The sequence below is a fragment of the Nerophis lumbriciformis genome, linkage group LG17 (genome assembly GCF_033978685.3).
Source record: "Nerophis lumbriciformis linkage group LG17, RoL_Nlum_v2.1, whole genome shotgun sequence".
NCBI classification, from domain to species: Eukaryota; Metazoa; Chordata; class Actinopteri; order Syngnathiformes; family Syngnathidae; genus Nerophis; species Nerophis lumbriciformis.
Window position 1 is genome coordinate 35843717 of NC_084564.2, and position 21089 is coordinate 35864805.

The 21089-nt window shown below is 41.1% G+C and overlaps 1 protein-coding gene across 14 annotated transcripts in view; it reads left to right on the forward strand.

Annotated features, from left to right (window-relative positions):
- Window positions 1–1579: 1579 nt before the first annotated feature.
- Window positions 1580–21089, forward strand: part of LOC133614838 (phosphatidylinositol-binding clathrin assembly protein-like) — a 50247-nt gene continuing 30737 nt past the window's right edge. For 2 of the 14 annotated variants that reach the window (XM_061973153.2, XM_061973154.2), the window contains exons 1-4: window positions 1584–2317; window positions 14138–14280; window positions 14418–14493; window positions 14566–14668. In XM_061973153.2, coding sequence (XP_061829137.1) covers window positions 2188–2317; window positions 14138–14280; window positions 14418–14493; window positions 14566–14668 — 452 coding nt within the window. In that variant the 5' untranslated portion in view covers window positions 1584–2187. Of the gene's footprint in view, window positions 2318–14137; window positions 14281–14417; window positions 14669–21089 lie in introns of all 14 variants that reach the window. The other 12 variants (XM_061973145.2, XM_061973146.1, XM_061973144.2 and 9 more) reach the window with 11 other exon arrangements.

Sequence of the window (21089 nt, forward strand, 5' to 3'; positions counted from 1 at the left end):
GTTCCTGGGGCCGACAAGCTTTTTTTAATCAATACAATTAGTAATTGCGGAAAATAAAACCACTTAAAAACATCTAGCTATTTTTATTCAATATAATTAGTAATTGTGGAAAATATAAACCACTTTAAAAATATGTATTTTCTGCTCGGCTGGATTGAGGTCAGTTACAGTACACCTTCGCCACACTGGACTCATGCACATCCGGCCATAGACCAGAACAGACCCAAGAAAGTGAACAAGAGAGCAAACTCTGTCCAAGGCTGCCCACTAGCTCTCCAATTAATGCATAATGTTTATTCTATCATAACAAAAACACAACAGAAAAGTTGTAGTTGTAGTTGCGCCCCTTGAACTAATTCCTGGGGCCGACAAGCTTTTTTTAATCAATACAATTAGTAATTGCGGAAAATATAAACCACTTTAAAGAAATATATTTTCTGCCAAACCACTAATGGTAATAAAAGCTAGCCGGTGGAGTTATTTTTATTTTTGGGTCTAAAAATTGTAACTTTGAGTAAGTTTTTAACAGCCCCTTTTAAAACATGCAATAAAGTGCTATTTAACATTTTAAAGCACATTCTCCCACTGTTCGAAAATGTAACAGGTGAACATGATCGAGTAAACTCTACTTCTTCCTACCACTTTTCTTTCGGACATGTAATGTTTCATGTTCCAAACAAATAAAATCATTAACATGTGTCTCTTGCCATTCCTTCAAGATAAAACATTTTATTGTTAAAACCACTATTTAATCCATAAAATTAACAATCAATCAATACACGCGTCATCCTGTCATTTGGGGTAGCTGTGATTGAGCATTTTGTGCGGGTTTTTGTTGTTGTCGGTATCCTCAGCTGGATTGAGGTCGGTTATAGTGCACCTGCGCCACACTGGACTCATGCACATCCGGCCATAGACCAGAACAGACCCAAGAAAGTGAACAAGAGAGCGGACTCTGTCCTAGGCTGCCCACTAGCTCTCCAATTAATGCATAATGTTTATAATATCATAACAAAAACACAAAAGAAAAGTAGTAGTAGTAGTAGTTCCGTCTCTAGGACTAATTTCTGGGGCCGACAAGCTTTTTAGTAATTGTGGTTATTGCGGAAAATATAGCCACTTAAAAAAATCTAGCTATTTTAGTCAATATAATTAGTAATTGCGGAAAATATAAACCACTTTAAAAAAAGATATTTTCTGCCAAACCACTAATGGTAATAAAAGCTAACCGGTGGAGTTATTTTTATTTTTGGGTCTAAAAATTGTAACTTTGAGTAAGTTTTTAACAGCCCCTTTTAAAACATGCAATAAAGTGCTATTTAACATTTTGAAGCACATTCTCCCACTGTTCGAAAATGTAACTGGTGAACATGATCAAGTAAACTCTACTTCTTCCTACCACTTTTCTTTCGGACATGTGATGTTTCATGTTCCAAACAAATAAAATCATTAACATATGTCTCTTGCCATTCCTTCAAGATAAAACATGTTATTGTTAAAACCACTATTTAATCCATAAAATTAACAATCAATCAATACACGCGTCATGCTGTCATTTGGGGCAGCTGTGATTGAGCATTTTGTGCGGGTTTTTTTTTTGTTGTCGGTATCCTCAGCTGGATTGAGGTCGGTTATAGTGCACCTGCGCCACACTGGACTCATGTATGCCCGGCAGTGTCCCATCTGATCCTGGGTCAGCGGGGCGTCGCGTTGTCTCTGACAAGTTCCGCCATTTCCCCCCCACCTCGGGCCCCGTCTGCGTCCTTCTTCCTCCTCCTCCATTGCGCTGTTATCGGCTAGTGGCGGCGGTACGGGGAGGCGGAGCGGCGGCAGACTGACACAGGCAGGCAGGCAGGCAGGCTGGCTGGCAGGCGGGGATCCGGTGTGTTCCACAGTGGAATGAAAGTGGCAAACACCGCATCCCTTATGACAGCAATTAGGGGCGCGACGACATATTGTAACATTTGTTATTGTCTCCTTATTAGAATAGCCTGACTCGACTAGCTTAGCTTTGATTGCATACTTCCACTACGGCGGGGAAGGGAAGGAGGAGTCCGGCCGGGTTTCAGTAGTAGGTGGATTATTTATGTCACTTTTTTCTTCCTAGGGCTCATTTACGAAGATAAAACAACGGCCAGATCTGCTATTTTTGAAGGCTTTTTTTTTTGTCGCACCGAGTGAGCGAAGATGTCGGGGCAGAGCATCACGGACCGGATAACGGCAGCCCAGCACAGTGTAACGGGATCCGCCGTGTCCAAAACCGTATGCAAGGCCACCACTCACGAGATAATGGGCCCGAAAAAGAAGCACTTAGACTGTGAGTATGAGCTTAAATGTCTCTTTTTAAACAACTTGTTTTTAAGCTGAAACCATCTTGGATTCGTGGCTGACGGCGACTAGGCCGCAAAAGCCTGATAGCTAACATGCTAGCTCTCATCAAGGAGGTTGGACTCAAACCGTTAAAAAATGTAGGCACATTAACAGCATATTTTTCTATAGGTTGCTTTTTGTGTCTACTAACGTATATACGGGGTTCAAATTATATATAATACCGACACATTAAAATGAATACCAAGCACATATAGCAGCGTTTTGTTGCTAACAGCCAGTAGGTGAAACTATTGCAACAGTCAAAGGCCCAAGTTGACATTTTATTATATGATTTCCCTCTCAGTATCACCTGCTACATATGTTAGATTGCTGTAGAAATAATAAGTTGGTAATTATGGTAAATCCAGCCCCATAACAGTAATCGTAATGCACTTTTTTTGTAAGATATTGTGATCAATTGAACCTGTTGTGTGCATTAGAGCAGTGGTCCCCAACCACCGGTCCGGGACCGGTAGCGGTACGTGACGCATTTGGTAGCAGGCCGCAGAGGAACATTAAATAATTTATAAACGACTGCATGTGCCTCACAATACGAAGGTCCTGAGCAGTCCTGGGTTCAATCCCGGGCTCGGGATTTTTCTGTGTGGAGTTTGCATGTTCTCCCCGTGACTGCGTGGGTTCCCTCCGGGTACCCTGGCTTCCTCCCACCTCCAAATATATGCACCTTGGAATAGGTTGATTGGCAACACTAAATTGGCCCTAGTGTGTGAATGTTGTCTGTCTATCTGTGTTGGCCCTGCGATGAGGTGGCGACTTGTCCAGGGTGTACCCCGCCTTCCGCCCGATTGTAGCTGAGATAGGCTCCAGCGCCCCCCGCGACCTCAAAGGGAATAAGCGGTAGAAAATGGATGGATGGGTGGATGCATGTGCCTCACAATACGAAGGTCCTGAGCAGTCCTGGGATCAATCCCGGGCTCTGGATCTTTCTGTGTGGAGTTTGCATGTTCTCCCCGTGACTGCGTGGGTTCCCTCCGGGTACCCCGGCTTCCTCCCACCTCCAAATACATGCACCTGGGCATAGGTTGATTAGCAACACTAAATTGGCCCTAGTGTGTGAATGTTGTCTGTCTATCTGTGTTGGCCCTGCAATGAGGTGGCGACTTGTCCAGGATGTACCCTGCCTTCCGCCCGATTGTAGCTGAGATAGGCTACAGAGCCCCCCGCGACCCCAAAGGGAATAAGTGGTAGAAAATGGATGGACTGATGGATGCATGTGCCTCAAAATACGAAGGTCCTGGGCAGTCCTGGGTTCAATCCCGGGCTCGGGATCTTTCTGTGTGGAGTTTGCGTGTTCTCCCCGTGACTGCGTGGGTTCCCTCCGGGTACTCCGGCTTCCTTCCACCTCCAAATACATGCACCTGGGCATAGGTTGATTGGCAACACTAAATTGGCCCTAGTGTGTGAATGTTGTCTGTCTATCTGTGTTGGCCCTGTGATGAGGTGGCGGCTTATCCAGGGTGTACCCCGCCTTCCGCCCGAATGCAGCTGAGATAGGCTCCAGCGACCCAAAAAAGGGACAAGCGGTAGAAAATGGATGGATGGATGCATGGATGCATTTTCTCCGACTTAACTTTCGCCTGGCCCACGAGACACACCAAACTCATTCTCCTTCTATGCCACATCAATATGGAATGCACTCCCAACAGGTGTAAAAGACAGTGCATCTCTATCCTCCTTCAAAACCGCGCTAAAAGAACACCTCCAGGCAACTTCAACCCTAGACTTAACACCCTCCCCCCACCACATCCCACCTCCCCGGATTGTAAATAATCAAATGTATAAACCGTATTTTTCGGACTGTAAGTCGCAGTTTTTTTTCATAGTTTGGCCGGAGGTGCGACTTACATTCAGGAGCGACTTATGTGTGAAATTATTAACACATTACCGTAAAATATCAAATAATATTATTTAGCTCTTTCACGTAAGAGACTAGACGTATAAGATTAAATGGGATTTAGCGATTAGGAGTGACAGATTGTTTGGTAAACGTATAGCATGTTCGATATGTTATAGTTATTTGAATGACTCTTACCATAATATGTTATGTTAACATACCAGGCACATTCTCAGTTGGTTATTTATGCGTCATATAACGTACATATTCAACCTGTTGTTCACTATGCTTGATTTATTTTAAATTGTCTTTCAATTGTTTATTCTTGGTGTTAGGTTTTATCAAATAAATTTCCCCAAAAAATGCGACTTATACTCCAGTGCGACTTATGTTTTTTTCCTTCTTTATTGTGCATTTTCGGCCGGTGCGACTTATACTCCGAAAAATACGGTACTTGTTCTTATGCTTTCTGAGCTCACTATGTTCACTGCTCGCTGTACATATCCTACGAAGTCAGACCTACACTGTTTCAATGTCCATTTCTCAGATGATGCAATTGTTGACTGAAGTGCTGATATCAACCATATCTAACCTCTTCGCCCCCCCCCCCTCCACATCCTACCCCCCCCCCCCCCCCCCCCCCCGGATTGTAAATAATGTATATAATTCAATGTATATACTCTGATGATTAACTTGTGTGATGACTGTATTATGCTGATAGTATATATTTGTACCATGAATTGACTTACGTGGACCCCGACTTAAACAAGTTGAAAAACGTATTCGGGTGTTACCATTTAGTGGTCAATTGCACCTGGGGATAGGTTGAATGGCAACACTAAATTGGCCCTAGTGTGTGAATGTGAGTGTGAATGTTGTCTGTCTATCTGTGTTGGTCCTGTGATGAGGTGGCGACTTGTCCAGGGTTTACCCCGCCTTCCGCCCGATTGTAGCTGAGATAGGCTCCAGCACCCCCCGCGACCCCAAAAGGGATAAGCGGTAGAAAATGGATGGATGGATGGATGTACGGAATAAGTACTGTACTGTACAAAATACTAATAAAAGTTTCAATCAATCAAAAAAAAATGCTCAATGCTCCCTTCACCTCCCAGGGAGTGAGGGTGATGGGTCAAATGCAGAGGATAATGTCACCACACCTAGTGTGTGTGTGTGACAGTCATTGGTATAGCTCGGTTGGTAGAGCGGCCGTGCCAGCAACTTGAGGGTTGCAGGTTCGATCCCCGCTTCCGCCATCCTAGTCACTGCCGTTGTGTCCTTGGGCAAGACACTTTACCCACCTGCTCCCAGTGCCACCCACACTGGTTTAAATGTAACTTAGATATTGGGTTTCACAATGTAAAGCGCTTTGAGTCACTTGAGAAAAAGCGCTATATAAATGTACTTCACTTCACTTCACTTTTTTTATCAATAAAACTCCTCCATAGGAATTTTCCATTTGTTATATTTTTATAACTTTGTGACATGACATTAATGGACGTATACAATATAAATGTGACCGATTGTAGCCAAAGGCTGATTTCCATCTGCATGTCATTGCAAAGAAACAAGTCCAGGGCTAATTCAACATTATAGTGAGTTGTATTTTTCTTGCACTTATTTTTGCTCTATTTATCTGGCACAAGTGGAAAGCCGGTCCCTGAAAATAATGCCTACATTAAACCGGTCCGTGGTGCAAATAAGGTCGGGGACCACTGCATTAGAGCAGTGTTTTCCAACCTTTTTTTCAGCCAAGGCACATTTTCTTCATTGAAAAAAATGCAGAGGCACACCACCAGTAGAAATCATTAAAAAATGAAACTCATCAGCCGATATTGACAGTAAAAAGTCGTCATTCTCGATTAGATGTGACTTTAAATCATAACCAAGCATGCATCCACTATATCTCTTGTCTCAAAGTAGGTCTACTGTTACGACCTGTCACATCACGGCGTTATTTATTTCGAGTTTTTTGGTGTTTTCCTGTGTGCAGTGTTATAGTTCTTGTCTTGCACTCCTTTTTTAGTGTCTTTTCCTGTTTTGTTGGTATTTTCTGTAACAGTTTCATGTCTTCTTTGAGCGCTATTCCCCGCACCTGCTTTGTTTTTAGCAATCTAGACTATACGTTTTTTTTTTGTTTTTTTTTTATCCTTCTTTGTGTGGACATTGTCATGTCATGTACGGATGTACTTTGTGGACACCGTCTGCTCCACACGCTGTAAGTCTTTGCTGTCGTCCAGCATTCTGTTTTTGTTTACTTTGTAGCCAGTTCAGTTTTAGTTTCGTTCTGCATAGCCATCCCTAAGCTTCAATGCCTTTTCTCACTCGCCTTTTGTTTATTTTTGGTTTAAGCGTTAGATACGTTTTTACCTGCACACTGCCTCCTGCTGTCGTCCGCATCTTGTGATCACGACAAACCATGTTCCCGACATCAACAAAGCAATTAGCTACCGGCTGCCACCTATTGATATGGAAGATTGTAACGTGGTAAGTCTGCCGAGCTCTAGACAGCACAGACACTCAACAACGGCCCATTATTTGCGGATTATAATTACTGGTTTGCAAAAAATATTTTTAACCCAATTAAATGAAATTATATAATTTCCCACGGCACACCAGACTGTATCGCACGGCACACTGGTTGAAAAACACTGCATTAGAGATGGTAATTATTATATGGTCAAATTGCTCAGAGTCAAAGTTGTTGGGTGACTAATTCAACAATAGAGGTACTATGTTTGAGTACTTTGGATTATGCGTGTTGTTTTAATGCCTATAGTCCCCCTTATGTTGCAGGTTGCACACCTGTTGTCCTGCTCGGGTGACTCCCCCGGAGGTGTCATGAGTTGTTTGACTTTGTACTGTGTGTGTGAGCGTGTGTCAGTGTACTTTGAGCACAAATACACGTAACATGATTCATATCATTCCTTACGTGTGTCATCTCTTTTGTAATCTGTAAAATTTTAACCTTAGTTTGGAGATTTAAAGTATGATTTATAGTATATCATAAATATTGTAATGTATTTGTGTTTTGATGCACTTTACAGCCTGTGACATGAACACAGTCATGATACTATTTAAAGCGAAAGTCAAAAACTGAATATGCACTGTGACATGGCGGCGCTGTCAGTTCCTCCTCCATATTTGTCGTCCTCGCTCTTCACTAGGCAGTGCAGCCAGTCACCCATGCTAACGCCGCTTCTGGTGAAGGTTACCATGTCCTACTTAGAGTCCCTCGCCTTTTGAGGGAGTCAAATATAGGACGGTAAGGGAGGCCTAATCACCCCCACCTCACGCCCTGTCAATCTGATCCGTGCTGCGGATGGCATTGGTCGCTAGCGTCAACGGGGGTGGCGGCATCTTTTAACTCGCATCCCTCATCACTGCATGCGGATGTAAAAAAAATAAAAAAAATACGAGTGGTGAAGAAGTGGGACAGCACATGTATGATTTACTGATCTCTGGCAGTGTCCCTATGAGCTTGTCAGTGAGGAGAAAACATTAATTATGTGGGCTATACCGAGGATGTCGTTGTGGCTTGTGCAGCCCTTTGAGACACTTGTGATTTAGGGCTATATAAATAAACATTGATTGATTGATTGATTGATAATTCAACACACTATTTAATAGAAATAAGGCCGAATTTGAATGTGTTGAAAATGCAGCAAGGAGCACTCACAGTTTATCAAATGATGAGAAGAGTGTTGACATGACATTATTGAAGCAATTTGTGGGCAGTGAATCTTTAATGTAATGTTTACATTTTTAATAGAACTACCAAAGTAAAGTAGCTTTCAAAATATTTTAACTAATTCAGAGTTGGCGCTAGGAACCTTCAAAATGGGTTACCAGGGACCCCATCAAGTCATAAAAATGGGGTCCCACAGTAACTTTTTGGGGTCCCACTTTTTTGTAACCGTTTAGAAAACAAATGATAAATGTATGCATTATCCTGTTATATCTCACACTCTGTATTGTTTTGGGAAAAAGTTGTCGTAAACATTACTTGATTCATTAAAAAAATAATGCCGTATTTGTGATCGATTAAACTTTCGGTGAATCAAAATTGAAGAAACTGTACCAGAAAGTACATTACTTTGAAGTTGACCAAAAAAAAAAGTATAATTTGACCCGGCAAATATACTTTATTGTCCGGACCATCAGGCGTACTGCCGATGAATGGTTTATTTTTAAGCTTTTTTCATGTATTAGGCGCGCCGGATTATAGGGCACATTAAAAGAGTCATATTATTTATTTTTTTCCTAAATGTAAAATACTTTCTTGTGGTCTACATAACATGTAATGGTGGTTCTTTGGTCAAAATGTTGCATAGATGATGTTTTACAGAGCCGCTTTCTGACAGTCGCTTCAAGATGCGCCGTTTTGTCTTATTTACGTCGCTCACCTTTGATTGATTGATTGAAACTTTTATTAGTAGATTGCACAGTGAAGTACATATTCCGTACAATTGACCACTAAATGGTAACTCCCGAATAAGTTTTTCAACTTGTTTAAGTCCGGGTCCACATTGATAGCGTCTTTTCACCGTCATCTTTGTTGTAGCGGTGCAGGGTGCAAGAACGGGAGTGGAAGAAGTGTCAAAAGATGGAGCTAACTGTTTTAATGACATTCAGACTTTACTTCAATCAATAACGGAGCAGCATCTCCTCATCCGGAAACAACCACACCGGAAATGTGTCCTGTGAAAAACCGTCCGACCAGAACTCTCTAATAACTAAAGTTCCTTGGGTGATTAATGTAAACTCACTACACCGGTATGTTTTAATGCTTTCATGGTGAGTTTACTGATAGTTATAAGTAAGAACTTTACACTACTTTATATTAGAAATGGCATTAAAATGTTTACTACTAAAACAGTTTGATAGATTTTTGAGCGCCGTGTGTAATGTTCTATATTTTCAATGGAACATTTTTAAAATGTTGGTTTTGTTTACTTGAGACTTATCTCGTATGTTTGACTGCCATCTACTGGTCACACTTATAATTACACCCTGTACCAAATAAAATAGTGTAGCATCCTGGAAGAGTTGGTACTACAGGGAATTCTGGGTATTTGTTCTGTTGTGCTTATGTTGTGTTTCGGTGCAAATATTCTCCCAAAATGTGTTTGTCATTGTTGTTGAGTTCGGTTTTACAATATGGCACATGGTAATGACAGTGTTGGCGTTGTTAATACGGCCACCCTTAGTGTGACACGTATGGCTGTTGAGTAAGAATGCCCTTCATTCATTCATATATGGGGTGTTTGAAATCTATAAGATCATTAAAATTGGTCATGGTCATACAGTGTGACAGCTTTTCTTGACATCTTCCATCTAATAAGACCATTTTCACCCGTTTCAATGATTCAAAAGCTTTGAGGTGGGTAAGCTCAATCCTTATAGTCCGGTAAATACGGTAAACAAAACACTGGCGGAATAAATGAACCGCGGTTAAAAAATAAATAAAAAAGCCGCGTCTTGGGGATGAGTGGACTTCTGGAATTTCGCGTCCTTTCTGATTTTAATGCGTAAAAAGACACAAAACGTGCGTTAACGCCAACACTGTAATTGTACATAGACAAACATTTATCTGTTGTGAGTTGCTCGGATATTCCTCATAAGACATTATGGGAATCGAATCAGCCGGTTTCAGGGCAAATTTGTTGCAATTATAAAATTATTACTCCTGTAGTGAATTTAATAACTGTACAAACATTTTTTTTAACAGCCATGCAAATATAAAGATACGTTAGACACTCGGACAGGAGGTTCTGGCTATACAGATGGGATGTCCTAATTGTTCAATTTGGCAAAGAAAGGAGTAAATAAAATAACAAATAAAACCTTTTACAGCCTATGTCATTAAACTTATGTTCGATTCAGACCACATCTAGCCACTGGATGTTTGTCTACTTATTTACGTTTTACACCCACTTTGGGATATTGCACGGATCTGGAAGTCTGTTACTATTCGCCAAAGTTAATTTATTAAAAGTAATTTTCTCTGTTGCTATTCGTCTTGAATAAGTTGAGAAACTTGACCAGTATCAAAATGTTTGCATGTGCACTCCGTCATCAGTACTGTTAGCAAACAGTAAAAGGTTATACATGTTTAGATTTACAAGCAAATGTTCTGATGTCGTTTTTGTGTCACTAGACGGAAACGCCTGGGAGTGCTTCTCCGTGGGGGAGGGATCCACAGCATCACCCGCTGCTCTTGAGAAGAGCGATACGTGTTTTCATGTCACTCTCCAAAAGTCCCGTGCGTGCGGCTTAATTGTTACAGGACATATTTTGGGTGAACCTCTTAATATAAAGCTCAAAGTTGGTTTCAAATCCATTGTGACGGTATGTAAACAATGAAACCGTCACTGTCCAAATACTCTGGACTGGGGGTGTGATGATACACTCCTCACGAGATGATACACGATATTGAGATCACCAGAATGGGATGAGATTTTAACAATTTTAAGCCGTGTAGGGTGGTAAAGTGGGGACAATTTCAAGGGCTCCTGGCAGGTGTTGAGTGTGGTGGGAGGTTATGGGGCCCAGAATTCCTGACAGTGCTTTTAAGAAAAATATATGGCTGGAAAAGTAAAATGTTTTTTATTTTTATTTAACTGGGTCACAAAACAATGTCGCTGCACGTTGAAGTCTTTTATAACTTTGCATGGATTACCTACACTTTTGATTACGGATGTCCGATATTATCGGCCGATAATTGCTGTAAAATATAATATCGGAAATTATCGGTATCGGTTTCAAAATTATCGGTATCTGTTTCAAAAAGTAAAATTTATGACTTTTTAAAACGCCACTGTGTACACGGACGTAGGGTGAAGTACTGAGTGCCAATAAACCTTAAAAGGCACTTCCTTTGCGTGCCGGCCCAATCACATAATATCTACGACTTTTCACACACAGAAGTGAATGCAAATCATACTTGCTCAACAGCCATACAGGTCACACTGAGGGTGGCCGTATAAACAACTTTAACACTGTTACAAATATGCGCCACACTGTGAACCCACACCAAACAAGAATGACAAACACATTTCGGGAGAACATCCACACCGTAACACAACAGAACAAATACCCAGAACCCCTTGCAGCATTAACTCTTGCGGGACGCTACAATATACACCCCCCGCTACCCCCTACCCGACAACCCCCCACCTCAACCCCGCCCACCTTAACCTCCTCATGCTCTTAGAGAGAGCATGTCCCAAATTTCAAGCTGCTGTTTTGAGGCATGTTAAAAAAAATAATGCACTTTGTGACTTCAATAATAAATATGGCAGTGCCATGTTGGCATTTTTTTCCATAACTTGAGTTGATTTATTTTGGAAAACCTTGTTAAACATTGTTTAATGCATCCAGCGGGGCATCACAACAAAATGAGGCATAATAATGTGTTCATTCCACGACTGTATATATCGGTATCGGTTGATATCGGAATCGGTAATTAAGAGTTGGACAATATCGGATATCGGCAAAAAAAGCCATTATCGGACATCTCTACTGGAAATGTTTATTTTTATTTGACTGGGTCACAAAACAATGTAGCTGCACTTTGAAGTCTTTTATAACTTTGCATGGATTACCTACACTTTTGATTGCTTTTACCTGTTGAACTTGTTTCCATAAAATAAAAACTAAATTAAAAAAATACAAATGGTAAAATAACATGGGTCGGATGGTAGAGCGGTCGTGTCAGCAACTTCAGAGTTCCAGGTCCGATCCCAGTATCTGCCATCCTAGTAGTCATGTCCGTTGTCTCCTTGGGCAAGACGCTTCACCCTTGCTCTTGATGGGACGTGGTCAGTGCCTTGCATGGCAGCTCCTGCCATCAGTGTGTGAATGTGGAAAAAGTGTCAAAGTGCTTTGAGTACCTTGAAGGTAGAAAGGTGCGATACAAGCATAATCCATTTTCCATTTAAATATAAAAGTTAAATTAAAGTAATTATTATAAAAATTTCTTTTTTGATGAGCTTCTGCTTGTGCATCTCTGATATTCCTGTTAAGTCTATCAATGACTTGGCTGTATTGTTTTATCTATGGGCGGCTCACAGTGGCGTCTTGCTGCAGGTGGAAGCGGTGTGTCCAAATGCTTTTCTGTCGCATCTTGGCATCCATGATTGACGGTTTAGCCTGCTTGGACATACACACGGCACATTGTCTGTGGAACTCAAATGAAGGAGAGCGGACACTCGTCTCCCCCGCCAAGCTAGCTCTGTTTGCTCGCTCTTTGTTTATAGTGTGCGCAAAGCACTCAATATGCGTTTCCATTAGTCACACAAACTAACATAGTTAGATTAAGGAAGGGTCTGGTGTTGACCTTTCCTCTGGGCTTCAGGGAGTTAAGTCAAAAAGTGGGAGTTTAAAACATTTCAACTTTTTGGAGAATTAGCCGCATTGTAATGAGCAGGCCAGGACAGAGCCTAACGCTCATCTGTGTAACAATAAGGTACCATTCCAGTTCAATAGTTTCCACGACATGTTTCATTTTATGCCATTACGGGTAACCCTTTGTGTTGGTGTCACAAAATAAACAAGGGAACGCTGCATATTTTCAGAAGAACTTGGTTCTTGTTGCTCACATGCACGTTGTGATCTATGTAAGACAAATGCATAGCACAACCTTTTTTGGTCCAGGCATGTAAAATTCAATTTAGCCCTCCTCTGCCGTCACTTTACTATCTATTCATATTCCATCAGCAGCAGCAGGTGTTCGCTTGCTCATGGGCTCAACATGTGTTTAGAAATTATTAATAACGTCACCTCTCGGGTTTAAAAAAAAGACCACGAGCACAGCTTTGAAGGTGAAGCCTGCACCCTGAAAAGGCGAAATACTAAAAGCTCCTTGGTAAATCCTACTTTGGGTATTTTTAGGCTGTGTAGATCAGTGTTCTTCAAACTTTTTTGAGCCAAGGCGCATTTTTTTTCATTGAAAAAATCAGGAGGCACACCACCAGCAGAAATCATTAACAAATGAAACTCCATAGACAATATTAAGTCGTTGTCGCAATTGTTGGATATAACTTTAAACCATAACCAAGCTTGCATCACTATAACTCTTGTCTCAAAGTAGGTGTACTGTCACCACCTGTCACATCACGACGTGATTTATTTTGAGTTTTTTTTGCTGTTTTCCCGTGCGTAGTGTTTTAGTTCATGTCTTGCGCTCCTATTTTGGTGGCTTTTCCTGTTTTGTCTGTATTTTCCTGTTGCAGTTTCATTTCTTCCTTTGAGCGATATTCTCCGCATCTACTTTGTTTTAGCAATCAAGAATATTTCAGTTGTTTTTATCCTTCTTTGCGTACATTGATTGTCATGTCATGTGGACGCAATCTCTGCTCCACACGCTGTAAGTCTTTGCGGTCGTCCAGCATTCTGTTTTTGTTTACTTTGTAGCCAGTTCAGTTTTAGTTTCGTTCTGCATAGCCATTCCTAAGCTTTAATGCCTTTTCTTAGGGGCACTCACCTTTTGTTTATTTTTGGTTTAAGCATTAGACACCTTTTTACCTGCACACTGCCTCCCGCTGTCGTCTGCATATTATGATCACGACCAACCATCGTCGTCTCACACGACGTGTTTCCAACATCTACAAAGCAATTTGCTACCGGCTGTCACCTACTGATATGCATAAGTATTACACGGTTACTCTGCATAAGTATTACACGGTTACTCTGCCGAGATCTAAATAGGTGAAACTACATAATGTGCCACGGCACACCAGACTGTATCTCACGGCACAGTGGTTGAAAAACACTGGTGTAGATAATAATAAAATGATTCACTTCTACAGGACAGTTGACATTAGTTATTGTCTAATTATATGTAGATTAGCATTACATAGTTTACTGCTTTGTGTTTGCATATCACAACTTTTTGTTGCTTTCTTGTCTCAGACTTGATCCACTGCACCAATGAGATGAATGTGAACATTCCCCAACTGGCTGACTCGCTGTTTGAGAGGACCACCAACACCAGCTGGGTGGTTGTGTTCAAGTCATTGATCACTACACACCACCTTATGGTGTATGGAAATGAGGTGAGCCATGACCCCCCCAGATTATTTCAAAACACTGGACAGATATCAGCAGTGTTAAGAGAAAAGGCTGATTATGTGAGCATGCATGAATAAATTAATGGTTTCTAGTAAGCATTTTTCAACACTCTTATTTGCAGCGTTTTGTGCAGTACCTGGCATCGAGGAACACACTATTTAACCTCAGTAATTTTTTGGACAAAAGTGGCCTGCAAGGTAACACTCATCAAACTATCATGTTATACCATGTAACACATGTTAAAGTCGGTAATCCTCTGTTCATTTCAGGGTATGACATGTCCACCTTTATCCGGCGGTATAGTCGCTACCTAAATGAGAAAGCCGTCTCATACAGACAGGTTGCCTTTGACTTCACCAAAGTTAAGCGAGGGTAAGTAACTGAAATTATTGTTGTTGTGTTCTGCTTTGAGATCGACCGATATGTTTTTTTCTGGGCCAATACCAATTATTAGTAGTGAATGAGGCCGATAACAGATATTTGGAGCCAATCTTTATTTACAGTAAAAGTGACACAGTGTTTCCCACAGGGCAGGCATCTATTTGTGGTGGTGTGGGTGGGGGGTGGCGGCGGCAGCGGCGATGACCAAGAAGAACGCGGAGTTGGAATATAATTACAACACTTTATGTACATATTTATATACAGATTTGAACAATTAGTTATTCACTGAAATATATTTATTAATTGTGGTTCTTACAAAAAAATATATCTTATAAAATATAAAAGCTAAAATGTCTCTTGAAGCTCTGCCCCTTTAATTAGTGCATACTAAATAATTTAACTTTAGCCTACTACTACAACCATATTATTTACCAGCAACATAAAGTGAAACAGAGGCAGAGGTGGATGTTTTGTCGTGGTCCTCTCTATAAGGCACATAAGAATATAAATTAGGACCCTTTTCATGAGAAAAGTGCATTTCTGATCTGACCCTGCTTTATTTTTCAGTGTTTGCTGAGTCTCACCTGTTCCCTCCGCCCTAATTTTTCTACTTGCCCGACTTCTCAAATCTACTTGTCCCAATATTTTTACTTGTCCTGCCTAGGTTTTTTTCTGGCTGTGTAGTGCTCATGGCTTATATCTTACTAAAATCCTTCCCGTTGACTATTTACAACACTACACAGTATTTATTATTATTGTTATCTATAATTACATTTAAATGGCATTGCATACATGTAAAATTAAATGCTATTTCACATTATTTGACCAGTAGCAGTTACACCCATCTGAACAGGTCAGCCACCTGTTTAAAGCCCGATCACAGTTGAAATCTTGAAATGAAGGGCCTTTAATGGCCAAAACATTAACCTGGACAACATTTTAACAGCGGGTTGGCTCAGATTTTATTCTTTTCATTGCATTCACATGGTGCAGTGGACATTTTAGCTTGAGTATTAATGTAGTATCTGAAGCACCGTCTCCACGTGTGTTTATCGACAACAGGGTTATAACCTGGACACGTTAGCTCGTCGGTATGAAAACAGGTGATTGTTATTACGTGCGTCTGCCCCGGACCCCGAGTCAAACAGCGGCGGTGTTAATGAAGCAGCGTCAGGCTGCTCACCGTCAGTGAAACGCTCGGTGAACTCGCGGATTAACGTTAAATATATGACGAGCCGCGAGCGATGCAGCTATAACCTATCTACCTATAACCTATATTACCCTCGTATTTTGATCTCGCCCGTCCGTCTTCGTCTTCGTCTTCTTCTTCTGGCCCACCAGGTGAATTAAGTGCTATTGGCGGAGTTACAATGCATAGTAGGCTACCGCCACCTACTGCACCGGAGTTGTAACTACAAGGTACATTCACAGACAGAGTCCCATTGCTTTTATGAGCGGTCAAGCGAGTCAAAAGCCGAAAAATCCATTTGTGGCGGACGTAATTCTTTCGTGGCGGGCCGCCACGAATAAATGAATGTGTGGGAAACACTGTGACATCAGGTGTGTCAAAATTTTAAATACCCGGTACTATAACTCCAACACTTTTATTTCAATACCAGAAGCATGTTTATTTAAAAACAGACAGTTCTTTGGCACATTAGCATCTCTTATAATATTTAATGCAATTATAAATAGATATCTCCTTAAAGTTTTGAATCTCTGAAATAATTTTTATCCCTGCCACAAACACAGGCTGAAATAATTTGTATCCCTTAATAACGTCAACTGTGATTGATGAAATGATTCCAAATTCACAAGTTTTGATATTGTCAAACCATTAGCGTGCTGATCACCAAGCATTATTAAACTTTTTTCCAAAATGTTAAATATGTTTGAGACATTGTCATTCTACAACATAATGTACACATCATCAAAATCATTTTTAGATAGAAATATCATAGGTTACATTATTAACATATGGTATCAAGGCATGATTGTAACAATCCACAGTTTGTATTATTATGCATTATCAGGCAGCCTACACTAGGGATGTCCCGATCCGATATTTGGATCGGATTGGCTGCCGATATTTGCCAAAAATTGCGTATCGGCAAGGCATGGGAAAATGCCGATCCAGATCCAGTTTAAAAAAAAACTCCGGTCCGTGTTTTCCAACGCACCGATTTAAATAATACATTCCACTTTTCTGCTGCTCCGTAATTTCCGTTCCGCTTTTTCCAGCACACCTTCAACACATCCACACGTATGTGGAATCTCACGCAGTTGCTTTTAGCTGCTGGCATTACACGACAGGCTCTTCTCACTCTTTCCTGTGTCTCCCTCTCACAGACAGACAAGCGCACCTTCTTACACACGTCACATACTGTCACGTCATACGTCACATACGTATACGTCCTCTCCCAGCAGATAGGTAGCAGCATGGCTCACGTTAGCTGTGATGCTAGCGCAGCCGTGCGAGCAACGCTCCCTCTAAGGTGCTCGCATATCAAACTCTTTTGGCTGTCTTTTTGACACTTACATCCGGCGCCCCCCTCCACACCCTGGATTATAAATAATGTAAATAATTCAATGTGATTATCTTGTGTGATGACTGTATTATGATGATAGTATATATCTGATAGTATATATCTGTATCATGAATCAATTTAAGTGGACCCCGACTTAAACAAGTTGAAAAACTTATTGGGGTGTTACCATTTAGTGGTCAATTGTACGGAATATGTACTTCACTGTGCAACCTACTAATAAAAGTCTCAATCAATCAATCAAAACACATAGAATCATCATACTGCTGTGATTATATGCATCAAGTGTTCATTCAAGGCTAAGGCAAAATATCCAGATATATAATGTGTATCGCAATATGGCCTTAAAATATCGCAATATTAAAAAAAGGCCATATCGTCCAGCCCTAGTTCAATGATGCCATTTCTTTTTGTCATGTATAATTTTGTCTATTTTGTGTTTATCCTTGAATAAACAGGTCAGTTTCTTGTTACCAACCATTGTGTATTATTCAAACTCCCCTAATTCAGCTGGCTAGTTGTTATCAAGAGTACTAAAACCCTTTTCAACATGATTCTGACAACTAAGTAGGCTAAATAACTTTAAATTTTAATACATGCTCGGATAGGCCAGTATCGGTATCGGTCAGTATCTGTATCGGATCGGAAATGCAAAAACAATATCGGTATCGGATCGGAAGTGCAAAAACCTGGATCGGGACATCCCTAGCCTACACACACACACATGCACACACGTGTATACTGTATATAGCAGCATATATAAAATATTTCAGGGATACGAATCTTGCATGACAACTGTGCTTTGCAGTTCTGCAGCTTTTCGTGTTGCAGAAACTATTATCTATCCTTTTTGTGTGTCCCTGCAGTAAAACCAGACTGAGTTCAGTTTGACATTTTTAATCTTTCAATCACACAAACATGCTTCTACTCTAACGGGCTGTTTCTATATCGATATTTTCATTCACGTCAACGTACAAGCTAGGAGAGCCGCCGATAATGTTCATGAAGTTTTTAACGGTATTGTGCTCATAGTGACGTTACTAATAGTTGTCACATGTAGAGCAGGGGTTCTTAACCTGTTTGACCTTAGGGCTCAACTTTTCCACTACAGAGAGGCCCACTCAAATATTCACACTGAATTGGTAATCTTACTCTTGATTTTAATTGTATTCAATATTTATATACCGTATTTTCCGCACTATAAGGCGCACCGGATTATTAGCCGCACCTTCTATGAATTACATATTTCATAATTTTGTCCACCAATAAGCCGCCCCGGACTAAAAGCCGCGCCTACGCTGCGCTAAAGTGAATGTCAAAAAAACGCTGCGCTAAAGTGAATGTCAAAAAAAGTCAGATAGTTCAGTCAAACTTTAATAATATATTGAAAACCAGCGTTCTAACAACTCTGTCCCAAAATGTACGCAAATGTGCAATCACAAACATAGTAAAATTCAAAATGGTGTAGAACAATAGCAACATAATGTTGCTCGAACGTTAATGTCACAACACACAAAATAAACATAGCGCTCACCTTCTGAAGTTATTCTTCATTCGTAAATCCTTCGAATTCTTCGTCTTCGGTGTCCGAATTGAAAAGTTGGGCGAATACGGGATCCAAAATGGCCGGTTCCGTCTCGTCGAAGTCACCGGAGTCAGTGTCACTGTTGTCCAGCAGTTCTGTGAATCCTGCCTTCCGGAAAGGTCGGACCACAGTTGTGACCGAAACTATCTGCCCAGGCATTTACGATCCACTGGCAGATGTTGGCGTATGTCGACCGGCGCTATCTGCCCGTCTTAGTGAAGGTGTGTTCGCCTTCGGAGCTGTGTGAAAAAAGCCAGCCGGCCTCTTCGCGTAAACTTCCCTTAACCACTCGCTCATCTTTTCTTCATCCATCCATCCCTTCGAGTTAGCTTTTATGATGACGCCGGCTGGAAAGGTCTCTTTTGGATGGGTGGAAGTTAGCATGGCAAGCTAGAACCACAGTGAAGGATGACTTCTCATTCCCTGTGGAGCGAATATTCACCGTACGTGCTCCCGTTCCACAGTGCGGTTCAGTTGCTGTGAAATACGGTAGTAATCCGTGTGCGGATGGAGAGATTGCGTCTTTTTATGAACCGGATCGTTTTGTAGGAGCCATTTTGTGGTCTTTACAGATGTAAACAGGAAATGAAACGTACGGTGATATCCGCGCGTTTTTTCTTCTTCTTCCGGGGGCGGGTGAAGCGCTTCCTGTTCTATGGGGGCGGGTGAAGCGCTTCCTGTTCTATGGGGGCGAGTGCTTTCCTTGGCGGTTGCTTGCGTAGAAGAAGAAGCGCTTCCTGTTCTACCGGGAAAAAAGATGGCGGCTGTTTACCGAAGTTGCGAGACCGAAACTTTATGAAAATGAATCGTAATAAAGCGCACCGGGTTATTAGGCGCACTGTCAGCTTTTGAGAAAAATTGTGGTTTTTAGGTGCGCCTTATAGTGCGGAAAATACGGTATAACATACTTACAGTTAACAAACTTGTCAAATAATATTAAACCATGTGTTAATCGCTAAGATGATTATTTCTTTAACACATAAATAGGGATGTTCGATAACATCGGACTGCCGATAAATGCTTTAAAATGTAATATCAGAAATTATCGGTATCGGTTCCAAAATTATCGGTATCTGTTTCAAAAAGTAAAATGAATGAATTTTTAAAACGCCACTGTGTACACGGACGTAGGGAGAAGTACAGAGCGCGAATAAACCTTAAAGGCACTTCCTTTGCGTGCCGGCCCAGTCACATAATATCTACGGCTTTTGACACACACAAGTGAATGCCACGCATACTTGGTCAACAGCCATACAGGTCACACTGAGGGTGGCCGTATAAACAACTTTAACACTGTTGCAAATATGCGCCACACTGTGAACCCACACCAAACAATGACAAACACATTTCGGGAGAATATCCACACCGTAACACAACATAAACACAACAGAACAAATACCCAGAACCCCTTGCAGCACTAACTCTTCCGGGACGCTACAATATACACCCCCATCCCCCCGTCCCTCTTCCCCTGTCCACCTCAACCTCCTCATGCTCTCTCAGGGAGTGCATGTCCCAAATTCCAAGCTGCTGTTTTGAGGCATGTTAAAAAAAATAATGCATTTTGTGACTTCAATAATAAATATGGCAGTGCCATGTTGGCATTTTTTTCCATAACTTGAGTTGATTTATTTTGGAAAACCTTGTTACATTGTTTAATGCATCCAGCGGGGCATCACAACAAAATTAGGCATACTAATGTGTTAATTCCATGACTATATATCGGTATCGGTTGATATCAGAATCGGTAATTAAGAGTTGTACAATATTGGATATCGGCAAAAAAGCCATTATCGGACATCTCTACACATAAACCTTTGGTTTAGGTCAGGCTGCTTAGGAAATAGTAAGTACTAACCAAACATACTGCAGAAGAAGGTACTCATAAATAACATCATATTCAAGCACAATATTAAGTGCTAAAATAAATTGAATAAATTAATAAAATTAAACTGCAAATTAAAATACATCTTCACTACTTTGGCCATAATTTTTGCGCTTAAAAATTGTGCTCTAGACTTCTTCTGGAGCCGGGTTGATATTGTCGTTACTGCCGCAAGTGGTGAAGAAGTGTATTACAATGAGTGCCGCTGCGGCACATATGGGCCACAGCTGAGAAACAGATATTTTTGAGTGGCCCTCGAGCGGGGTGCTTGCAGAAAACAGTGATGTAGACGACTGGGAGGCTAATTTAAGTTTGTATGTGTCTACGTAATTTCAACACACACTGTATGTACAACCACTGGAGTTTCGCCACGCTTTTCTCTCCGTTGTGTTTGAG